This window comes from Agelaius tricolor, unplaced genomic scaffold, assembly GCF_023055355.1.
Source record: "Agelaius tricolor isolate 1412-34295 unplaced genomic scaffold, bAgeTri1.0.p SCAF_8, whole genome shotgun sequence".
In the NCBI taxonomy this organism is placed as follows: domain Eukaryota; kingdom Metazoa; phylum Chordata; class Aves; order Passeriformes; family Icteridae; genus Agelaius; species Agelaius tricolor.
In genome coordinates this window covers 40,365,306-40,377,386 of record NW_027269268.1, presented here as the reverse complement: position 1 = coordinate 40,377,386, position 12,081 = coordinate 40,365,306, and the positions used below count along the sequence as shown (strand labels likewise).

General features: G+C 39.5%; 1 protein-coding gene across 3 annotated transcripts in view; it reads left to right on the top strand.

Moving 5' to 3' along the window:
- SLC30A9 (solute carrier family 30 member 9) overlaps positions 1-12,081 on the top strand; it is a 41,981-nt gene that overhangs the window by 19,276 nt on the left and 10,624 nt on the right. For 2 of the 3 annotated variants that reach the window (XR_011680025.1, XM_071432479.1), the window contains exon 16: positions 3,805-3,934. The exons of the other annotated variant lie outside the window; for it this stretch is intronic. Coding sequence is in view for 1 of the 2 variants with exons in the window: in XM_071432479.1 (XP_071288580.1) it covers positions 3,805-3,934 (130 nt within the window). In the remaining variant the exon portion in view is untranslated. The remainder of the gene's footprint in view (positions 1-3,804; positions 3,935-12,081) is intronic. 3 annotated transcript variants of the gene reach the window in all.

Genomic DNA, 12,081 nt, shown 5'->3' with positions numbered 1-12,081 from the left:
CATAAGCTTTGGACTTCTAGGAGTGTCAGCATTTTCATGAACATTCAAACTCACATTTTCTTAAATGGAGATGTGTAGTAGTGTGTTGTACTCTTACATATCCTTCTGAAACCAAATGTAAAAGAAAAAGCTCCTGATTACTGGCCTGCTTCTAATAGTGACTAATATTTGCTTTTTTATTTCAACCTTTCAGGGCTTTCATTTCTCAATGCATTGTTTTTTGCAGTTGCTGCTCCCAGAATATTCCTCCCTTATTCTTTCAGGCATGGTTTGCAGTGTTTACTTTCAGATATGTTTTGCCAAATCAGAAGGAGATCTGTTAGGGAATCATTCAGTATTTCATCAGAAAGTATTTTAGATCCAAGTTGACAAAAGGATCCAGGGGCTCTGAGATCTACTCCCTTAGCCCCTGTTAGCACCACACTTAAATTACTAACAGGGACTAAGGGAGTAGATCTCAGAGCCCCTGGATCCTTTTGTCAATTTGGATCTAAAATACTGCTTCCAGCAGTAGCTTGCCAGAACATTGTGATCCACTGCTAATTATAAAGTATTTGATTATCAGGCAATACTAACTGCTGTCCTGCTAAAATAAGTCTCTTTGGTGGTGATATTTTTTCAACTAAATCTTTGATTGATTCTTTTTTTTTTTATTTTAATAACAAGATTGTTTGACAAGATCTACATTCCCTAAAATCTTAATGACTGGAATTAGTGTTCTTAATATAGAATTCTTCTCTCCACCTTTCTATTTTCCTTCAGTTGTCAGGTGAAACTGTCCTCACTTAAATAGGTGGACTTACTTACTCTTCTTAAATTTTGACACAGTGTTGTTAATCTGTTTTTTTGTTTTAATTCTCATCAGCATTGCTAGATGAAAAATTAATTTGCCTCCACAGTTATTCTTAGTTCTTTTAACTCTTGAATATAAGTTGTGGAACCTGTTGGATTAGAAGCATTTTTTGTCATTTAAATATCCAGTATGCTTCTCTGCTCTAAGTAGGGGAATGCTTTGTTGTACTAATATAATCTTGCTTTTTTAGATTAAGAAGACAATTACTGCATGATTTTTCCTATTCTGTTTCATCAGTAACAATTTTCCATTTCTGTCTAGTAGCAGGCTTGTTTCCATGTTATCCTTTGGTTTTGATATACTTCAAAAAAGTTGGTTTGTATCACACTCTGTGACTTTTTCTTCTGCTTCTCCTTTTAGCTTGTTGGACTTTATAGTTTCTTCTTTCTTTTCATTTTTCTAAGTAATTTCTAGTTGTGTCCCATATTTAACTCATGATCCTGAATGAGCTTTCAGAGTTGTTCTCAGCTGGAAAATGATTTGATTTTATTTTTGCTATACAAACATTCAATTCTTAACTCTCATTGACACCTTTAGTGCATAAATCATGCTTGTGTTCAGCCTAACTGAGCTGTGGGAGATTAGCCCTTCATAACTGTGAAATAAAATATGTGATGTGGTACAGATTCTGTCCTGATTCTGTTCTTATGGAATTTAATCACAGATTCCTAGACATAAGCTATTTTTAGTGACAGTTTCATCTTTAATTTTGCTCCATTGTAACAGCTGTTGTGTAGTTGTGTTTCTGTTGTGCTGGAAAATCTGTCATTCTGGTTTGAATGAAAACCAAAAATATTACAACCAATTGCTCAAACCCAGTAACTTGATGTTCTCTGACAAATTTTTCATTAATTTGAAACTTGCTCTTTTCCATAGTTAGAATTTATGGTTTCTACTAACCATCCAGAAGCTTCCATAAGCAACCTTTGGAGCTTAAGATTTACCATACACATCTGTATTTTTGAATGATTAGTGATTTTTTTCCTTCTGACTCACTGTTTTTTATCTTTCCTGGGCAGATTATGTGCACTAAGGTAGACTGTTTTCCTTCATATTTATAGAATATGCTTAATTTCACTGAATTTTATCAGGTTACTGCTTGATGAGAATCTCAAATACCACTTGTTATCTTCTTACTTAGTTCTGATAGGCGCTTGATATGTCGTCGACATTTTTGAATCACATGGCTCCAAATTCTCTTTATTAACCCCATCTGTTATCTTAAATACCCTCTTTGGGATAAGGTAGTTTGATGCCATGTAGTTTGCTCCAATTAATACTGTTTTGATTTGATAACTTCCCACAGAATAGTTGTGTGAATTGGAATGGAGCTGGAAAGCCTTTATTGGTACCAGTAAGCTGATGGTTCTTTTCATCTGCTTAAATATTTACTAAGATGTATTTTTTTGTGTCTCTCTATTTAGTTAATGTTCTGTGTCTTTTTTAATATGCTTACTTCTCCTCCACCCTGAGTATTACAAGAAGTATTCTGTAAAAATTTCCTGTGATTATTTATCTTAAAGTTTCTGTCTCCTGTTCTATTTTGGCTGTTCATTTGAACAGGCTCCTTCCAACATACATTCCTTCTGCTTTCTTCCTGCATTGCCTGTGAATTTATTTCTGATTTATAAAAATTCAGATACAAAGAAGCATTTTTAGTTGGGAAGAGTAAATTTGCTTAAGACAAAGGGCATGCTAAATTTACAGATTCTGTGATATTCCACAATTCAGTAAAGTTTAGTACTTTCCATCAAGTGAGCTGCATTGCTGAATCTAAATCTTGTGTTAGAATTTACCAAATAGTCGAGAATGCATTTTTCTGTTAATAAAACTAAAAGTCTTTAAAATCTTTTATACTTGTTTTACTTTGAAAATGTTAGAAGCAAGAATTTAAAAAATGTGAACCTGTTGTGATTTGTGTCCCATGTTTTAGTGTCCACTTATTTTTTCTGTTGATGGGAATATATGGAAACTTGCTCTGCAGTGGCAATTTAAAATTTTCTTGGCTTTGAAGATAAACTGAGTTTTTGTTAATATAATTAGGAAAAAATCAAGTATTTTACTTTGTGTTTATTTCACTCTTGAAATTTATCACAGTATGTCTTGGTCCTGAGTTTGCTTTTTATCCCAGAAAAATTAAGAGCTTGTTTACTACCTGTATGCATGTATTAGAATTTGTCCAACAAGCTGGAACAAAACTCTGCTACAGAAACTCAGAATTTTTCAAGGGACCAAAATATAAACAGAGCTTTCATGTTCTAGTATTTATTAGGAGCCTTTAAATACAGAGAGATTTTCAGCATTTACAAACAGGTGTATCTTGATAAGCTGTGATTAATAGTTCTGAAGGATTAAAAATGAGTTCCAAACACAATATCCGTAACTTTTTCTTGAGTCAAATGTATTTTTGAAAACTCTCCAAAAGATCATGCATTTACCAACTTTAGGAAAGGACACTTCTATAATTGCAATGTGTCTTTTCAATAGTTCTCAACAGGTCATTGTTCCTTTCCTCAGAATTTAGGGTACTTAAAGGCTGTTAAATAGTGTCATGTACATGCACAAGAAATTCTCTGCAGTGGAAAATAAGTTTGGCTTAAACTTTTAACATAGAACGGGGAAATCGTCACATTTTTAATTGTGGAATTTTTTTAATATACTGTTAGTCTAGTTCTGAATCTGTGATGCTTCTGGTTGTCTGTTCTTCTGTTGCAGTGATTTACAGATATGTTGGTGTTGCAGAAATCTGTGGAAGTGATATAACCAGTTAAACATAAATCAGTATTTAATTGAAGTGTGGGTGGGCAAAATGAGGTTATTTTGTCAAAGACTGACCTTTTGAAATTACAGGATCATTTTGTGGTGACAGTATTGTTAACATGAGAAGTCAAACTAGCTAGTGGTTTGTTCTATGTTATTTTACATTGTCTTTAAAAATGTATGTGTTTCAGAGCAATTCATGATGTTAAAGCCACAGACATGGGAATGAGCAAAGTGAGATTTAAGGCAGAAGTAGACTTTGATGGACGTGTTGTTACTCGGTCTTACCTGGAAAAACAAGATATTGAACAGCTGCTACAAGTATGTAGAAAAAATTGCTTTTGTAACCTCCAATATTTGATACTTACTTTCCAATTTCAAGTACCTCTAAACCCAAGACTTGAAAGTAGATAAGATACATTTCATTTCTTCTTTTGAAGGGTTGCAGATGTTCTTGCTTTATGTTAGTGTTTTAAATGTACTTAGAGAGATCTGTATTATGTGCTGCTGAAGAAGACCTACTTTGGGCCTGAGAAGGAGGAAGGCAGATGTTTTTTAACTCATTACCCTTGAGATTGGTTCATGTGATCAGAGCCAGGTGCTAATAATGCCAAGGTTGTGCATTTGCTCCCTGCACTGGCCATTCATATAAGTGTTGGAGTCAATAACCTTTGTGTGTCACTTCCACTCTCAATATTCTATGATTCTGTGATTGTTTTGTTAGAAAATACAGATCTGAAAAAAAATTAATGAGAACATAATTATTCCAATACATTTTTTGAATTACAAGATCTGCAGTTAAAACTAGAAGCTTGTCACCTGCAAATAGGCATCTGTTTTGACAGAGCCATTTGCCCTGGGTGTTGGTGGTGCAGTGCTGGGGTTTACAGGTCCAGCTGTTCAGACTTGGTGTGAATATGGATTGCCTGAATTATAATTTAGCATTTTGATGATGTTTAAGAATTAACCATCTTTAGTAAGTGTCAGTCTCTGATTTCAGCATAGTTCAGAGTAGCTTTTCTTAAGCTCTCTTTTCGAGACAGAACTAATTCTCTGCTGTATTCTATATGGCAAAATTATGAAATATGAAGAAAATAATTATTTATCTAAATTAAAAGGAGAGCTTTAAGTGAGCAAAATGTTTTGACAAGACAATGTTTTTGTTTTCACTGGTAACTTTCTTATGTACATTTGTTTACAAAATTTCTTTTCTACCCTTTCAAAATGAAATACAGGTATCTGCATTTTGTTTGTCTATTAAGCATGCCTTAGAAGTTATGTGTACTTTTAAATTTTACAGTATAATTTTTAAAATCATTAAGTCACTATCCCAGTTTTAAAATCCTGTTAATGTCAAAATAAGAATTAGGAGTGTGTATGTATTGTGCAATATCTGACCTATTCATCTACAGGACTTCAGTTTAATACATTTTGAGAGGAAGAGTGCTATCAGCTTTGTACCACTGAGACACTGCAAGTTTGCCTGGTTTTATATTGCCAGTTGCTTTGCTGTTGCAGTTTTTAGTACACTAGTCTTCTTTTCATGGCTTTGTTATCTTTTATTCTTTACCTGCTATTCCCTTTGGCAATTGCATGCAACCTCCACTAGTTCTTACAATACCTCAAGTATTGTTGGGAAAGATCTTCCTGATTGATTCTAGGTTGGCAACTGCTTCTTTCACAGGTCATTGTTGTTACATGTGGTAACCTCATGTCAGCTATAAAAGTGTCATTGAAGGATAGCTCCTTTCAGAAGGCTTCAGCCATCTGAAGTCAAAGGCAGACAGTGTGCTTGCCTTTTGACCTATACTTTTTCAAATAAGCAGCTCATTCAACTAGCACTGCTGACAACATTATTCTTTCTACAGTTGTGAAGTATTTGTTGAAATGCTGTCATTTAGATTACCTTGGTGTTTTTCTTGTTAGACTTGCTGTGATTGTAGCCATGGGTTATTGTGGTTGAGGTATGTTTGAAGCTTGCTCTTGCTTCTTCAGTATTGGAGTAGTGAGAAGGGAAGAGAAGTTGCTGTCATGCACTTGTATGCACAAGAAGAATAAGTTGTTTCATAGTTTGTCTTTTTGCAATAACCTATTTATCCTAAACATACTTCAGCTGAGATAAACTACAGGACAAATGGTTTCCAGACAGGTTGGTGTGAGACCTCTAAGGAAAGCTCATGGCTTTAAACTGAACGGTGATAGACATAAAGTAGATACAAGAAAAAACTCTTACTGTGGTGGCCAGGGTATTGAGACAGTGGAACAGGTTGCCTAGAGAAGTTGTGGATGCCCCATCCCTGGAGTTGTTTAGAGCTGGGTTGGATAGGGCCCTGAGTAACCTGGTGTAGCAGAAAGTGTCCCTGCCCATGGCAGTGGGTAACAACTAGGTGATCTTTGTTATAAAATTGACTCAAAACGAGCAATTTCCAATCAAAGAATTTATTAATTATTGAAGCAGTTATACTACGCAAGCAAAGGCTCAGCGCTGGGCGACAGGGGAGTCTCAGCTCCACCTACTGCCGCACCAACTAGTTTCTGATTCAGTCCTTTTATCCTCTCCATCCTTCAGGAGTCCATGTTATCTCGGAGTTCTCTGCGCCTGTGCTGGTTGTTGCTAGGGGTTCATCCTTCTGTCTCCTGGTGGTCGGTGATAAAAGGCTGCGGAGTCTTCCTCAGCCGCGTCTTCTTCACCCTATGTCTTTATTTGGTGACTTCTCCGTGGAAAATTACCAAAATCTTATGATTAACGCAATATGTGCCCTATCAAGTTTCAGCAAGCAAATATCCTGCCTTGCAGACTGTTTATCTCCCCCTGCCCCTTCCCCAGCTTTTCCCTGGTCGTTATCTCTGTGAGTTATCTGCTTGTACCATTTGTCAGCGGGAAAGGTTTCCCTGCTGGGTGTTAATCTGCCCCTGCCCTTTCCCCAGCCTTTCCCTGGTCGTTATTTCTGTTAGTTATCTGTTTGTACCATTTTCTGGGTGGGACTATGTGTGGGCTCCTGCAACCCCTTCCCTGGTATCCTTGTAGCTCATATCTCATGAAGTAGTACAGAAATAGTCAGCAGAGAACTCTTGTAACACACTGGTCTCTTTTTCGTGATGAACAAAATGTAGTCCTTCATCTCAATCCCCCCTTTGTTTTGATACTCAATTTTGTTCATCAAAAAGCTCTAATTCCCTTTTGCTAAGCTCCAGAGATTCTTCTGGATCATCCATCTTCAAGGTTTCGTATTTTGCTCGTATGAGCATAAGGTGAGCAGCTTCTAATCTGCCTTTTACAATGCTAATCAATTTATTAAAAATACAAGGGCCAAACGTGAGTCCCAATAGTAAGAGAAGTAGTGGACCCGCTATTGTTGATAATAAAGTTGTAAGCCAAGGAGAATAGTTAAACCAAGATTCATACCAGCTTTGGTGTTCTTCCCTTTCTCTTTGTCTTCTTTCTAGCCCCTCCCGTAGTTTTGCCATTGAGTCCCGTATAATTCCGCTCTTGTTTACATATGTGCAGCATTCTTCTCTTAAAGCAGCACATAGTCCTCCTTGTTGCAGGAATAATAGATTTAACCCCCTTCGATTTTGTAAGGCTACCTCTGCTAGGGAATCTAATGATTCTGTGAGGTCTTTGATGGAGGTTTCGATCCTCCTGAGGTCTTCATCTACAGAGGCTCTTAGTTCTTGGAATCCTCGGTGTTGCTGTATGAGTGAGGCTATTCCTGTTCCTGTCCCGGCTGCACCTATTCCTAGTAACATTGCTACAGTGAAGGTTGTGAATATTTCCCGTTTCACTATGTGGGGTCCTATATTTTGATATTGTTCATAAACGTACTCTACGGGGTGGTAAAGGACTCTGGGTACTATCAATACTTGAATACAAAAGTCACTGGATTCATTAAATCGGTCTATATTTATACATGGGGTGACTCCGAGAGTGTTACAGACCCATTTAGTATTTGCTGCTGGCAGTATCCAGCTGGCAGGTTTCTTAGGGTCACTCAGATTCCCCATAACCTGACATAGATGTCGTTTTTCCACTGGTACTCGTCCTATACATCTTCCTCTCCCCGTTACCCTTGCCAAGGTTATCCCTCTTGATTCTTCTCCTCCTTTTTCCATAGGCACCTAGCTGGGTTGGTCCCATTTACTCGTCTGCTTTTTGCTGTTACCCCTATGGCTTCATAGAACGGGGGGTTTACGGTGTAACACAGCCAACATTCCTTAGTTAGATTTGGATGGGTCTCATTCAGGACTAGGAAAGTGGCCTGTAATATTTTCCACAAGTCCCCTTCTCCCGGGTTTTCAGGTCCTCAGGTCAAATTAGTAAAGTTTTGCTTATACATTTCTGGAAGACTAGTGGTTGGGGCTGATTCTGATTAATTTCCATTATTTTCTCCTAGCGTTTGTTCTCCAGCTATCGCCTGGTTTGGTCCAATTGGTTCAGGGTCGTGTGGCACGGTTGTCTTTTGGATTATAAAGTGCCCCCCTCTGTCTGTCCCTGGTTCCCATAATCGGGCTCCCCACATTTTCCCTAATAACCAGACTTGGTCATGTGGTTTTGTCACATTAATGTAAATCATATTGCATGTTCCATCTAACCCTCCTTCTTTCTGGGTATATGTGGAAGTGGGCTGTGTACACCCGTATGGACCCCATCCAGTTCTGATAAACCCGTCCTCGTTCCCCCCCAAAGGAGCTTACTGATACACAGTCCCAATAAGCACAGTAAAAGTGTCCTGGATAGTTACAATACCCTTTTCCTGGGTTTGAGCTTGGACAAAAATAATATCCAAACTGATTTAAACATGGATTTACAGGTATTAAATCACACAAAGTACATAAAAAGCTGGGTGCGCCAGATGTGATTTTGGTCTGGATAACATACTGGTCTTCCCATCTAATCAGTGACCATTTGAAGGGTTGATGTGAATACCCTTCTGCCCCTGAACTTGTTACAATGCACCAGAAAAGAATTAAGGCTTGTAATTTGGGGCTGTCATTGTCGGAGCTCAGGTTAAATTTTACCTTTGGTTTCCCCAGTGGTGGGTTACCAATCCTGGGGCAGGACAGCCAACATTTCCTGGACATCCCATATGGGGGTCGAGGCTTCCGACGGACTCCACTGGTTATTACCTCTCTGCCTCGCCCGACGACTCGGTTGCTGCGAGCCTCGGGGTTTATCATCTTCTCGGCAGCAGAGGTATTCTTCAGGAGCCGGATAAACCTCCCGTTTCCACTTTTTAGCACTGGCGGCCCAGTTATCAGCTTTTATTAATGAGAGGTCACGCCGCAAATTGGGGGCTTTCTTCCGACACACCACTTCCAGGATGTCCAGGAGAAAGGGGATCGGTTCGTTAGGGTGGTAGCAGAACCGATCAGGATTTACCCCTTTGGAAAAGGTTTCCCACCACTCGTCAGATCCAAGCTTTACCTCCCCCGTAGCAACTCTGCTACTAAAAATGATAGAAGTTAGTCTCCTCTCTTTCTCATAGCACGGCGTGCAAATTCCCCTAGGTGTTCTACCACTCCGACAATGAGACCACCAAGGTTCGTGACACAATTTATAGGAAAAGCATACAAGGGGGTGACAGTCACAATCTAACCAGTTACACTTTAACCTTATATCTTTGTTTTGTGTTTTTTCCCCCTTCCATGGGTGCCCTTTATGTTCTAATCTCGGGGACTTAAAGTAGGGCTTTCTTAACTCGTCCTCTAAGAGTTTGCAATATCCAAGAGCCTCCTGATTCCCTATTAGCTGGGTTTGGAGATAATGGTTATCTCCAACCCAGATTACTATCCAAATCATTTATCAGTTCGTTTCAGCTTTAATTTGGTTTCTCCCGGGAGACTGCAAACCTCCCAGCTGTGAGGGGGTTTTACCGGTCCTTTTATGCGACTAGCATGAGTCCATCCTTTTTCAGCGGTTCGTATGGCTGCTTCTGTGCTGAGGAGTACTTGGAACGGTCCTTCCCACCTTGGAGTCAAGGGGTTTTCTTTACAGTTTTGTGTTTGTTTTTTTGTTTTTTTTTTTTTTTTTGTTTTTTTTGTTTTTTTTTTTTTTTTTGTTTTTTTGTTTTTTTGTTTTTTTTTTTTTTTTCACAAGCACCCAATCTCCTGGCTGTACCTGGTGTAAGATAAAATCTAAAGGAGGCCGTTGTGCTAACATACCTTTTTCCCATAATGCCTTTCTGTACTTTGTCAATTCCACCAAATATTTTTGTGTACATGTGTCATTAATGACAGGATGTTCGTTAGGATTTTCTAGGTTATACGGCATCCCATACATCATTTCAAAGGGTGATACCCCTAAATCAGCTCTAGGTCTTGTTCTTATATTTAGCAACGCTAGAGGAATACATTTAACCCAGGTCAAATTGGTTTCTGCTACCAGTTTGGTCAATTGCTTTTTTATTTCTCCATTCATTCGTTCAACTCGTCCAGAGCTCTGGGGATGCCAGGGGGCATGTTGTTCCCACCGTATGCCCAGAGCTGTTGCTAAGTTTTGGGTAATTTGGGAAATAAAATGCGGCCCTCTATCTGAGTCAATGACTTCTGGGACCCCATATCTCGGGATTATCTCTTCCATCAATATTTTCGTAACTACTTTGGCTGTTTCTCTTACGGTTGGGAAGGCTTCCACAAAATGTGTTAGGTGGTCCACCAAGACCAATAAATATTTGGTTCTCCCTACTTTGGGGAGCTCGGTGAAATCTATCTGAATGTGGGAGAAAGGCCTTTTTGCTAGCGGTCAGCCTCCCTCCGGTAATTTTCTCAAAAAAAATTTTTTTTTTTTTTTTTTTTTTTTTTTCCTATTTACTTGTAAGCAAATTAGGCATCCTCTGGTTACTTGTTTGGCAATGTCCCAGATTCCCACACTCACATACTTTGCAGCAAAATAATCTACCAGTCCCTGTGATCCCCAATGTGTTTTTTTTTTTGTTGTTGTTTTTTTTTTTTTTTTTTTTTGTTGTTTGTTTGGTTTTTTTTTTTTTTTTTTTTTTGATGTATCTTAGTCAGTAATCTATGTGCCGCATTTTGGTGGTCCCAATGGGGGTTCTGTAGGGGCCATTTAGTGTCCGCAGCCGGGCCTTGGACATGCTGCGTGTCCCAAATACGCATTCCTTCCCTTCTTATCATATTCCGTTCTTCAGTAGAGAACAGAATGCCCAAAATGGACTGCATTTCTTCCCAGGTATAGATGTTTGGTCCTAAGAACTGGTCGACCCTCTCGGCTACCCCAAAAGGGTCCTCTAATAAATGTCCCATGTCCTTCTTAAAGTCTCGTACATCTGCCGAACTCAAGGGGACAGTAATAAATCCTATACCCGCCTGTGGTCCACCCATAGGCATCTCCCGTAGAGGGAATAGCCCCGTCTCAACCCTACTGCGGCTCCTTATAATCGGGCCTTGGTAATCGGTTTGGTTAACCTCCCCTTGGTTACCCTCTTCATCATTGTTTGGTGCAGGTGGTTGTGGAGGTGGTGGGGCATTGGGTGCTAGCGGTGGGACATATGGGGGCGGTGCTATAATTAAGTCGCCCAAATGATTGTCCCTCTTCCCCTTTTTGTCCGGATCCCCTTTCCCTTCTCTTAATTGGAAAACATACACTTCGGGTCTTGCTACCCATATTTTGATATTTTGGCATAATCACTCTCCTCTTGCGAGAAGGGCTCTTTAGAATTTACCCATAGGTTCAAGTCCTGTCGAACCCAGTCTTCAGATGATCCAAACATGGGCCAAAAAAACTTTTTTTTTTTTTTTTTTTTTTTTTTTTTTTTTTTTTTTTTTTTTTTTTTTGGAAATCTCTTTCCCACCCCATACTTCCATACAATGATGTATCATTCTGGCCCTATCCTTAGTCTCGGTCCCTGGGTAATGCTTCCAATTACTAAGCATAAATCCTAGGGGATTGTCCCTTGGAATGGGGGGGAGTTTCCCTTGGGTTGGGGTCTTGCTTTTCCCCTGCCCCATTCATCCGGAGTGCCTTCTTTCACTCTCAAATTCCTTTCACTTCCCCTTTTTCGTGGCCCGAGCCCTCGCGGGTCTGCAGGAACCGCACTACTCAAGGGTCCACACTCACTTGGAGAGTCCAGCTGCCGGCCCTCCTCTCATTCACACTTGTCCACCGCCACACTCCGGGATCCCAACCCCGCCCGAACGGATTCCCTTTTATACTTACGCGTCCTGCGTCTTCGTCCGGACTCCGTGCACAGATAATTAAGGGGTTCACCGGTATAATTTGTCCCGTTTGCTTACTAGTATATATTTTAGGGTCGTCGGTGAGAGTGGCGGAGGTTCTCCCAGAGGGGCCACCCAGAAAGCACTGGATGAGGCGCCCCCCACTCTGGGTAGATCCTACCCGATCCAAACTCTCATCCGAGTCACGGCACCAAATTGTTATAAAATTGACTCAAAACGAGCAATTTCCAATCAAAGAATTTATTAATTATTGAAGCAGTTATACTACGCAAGCA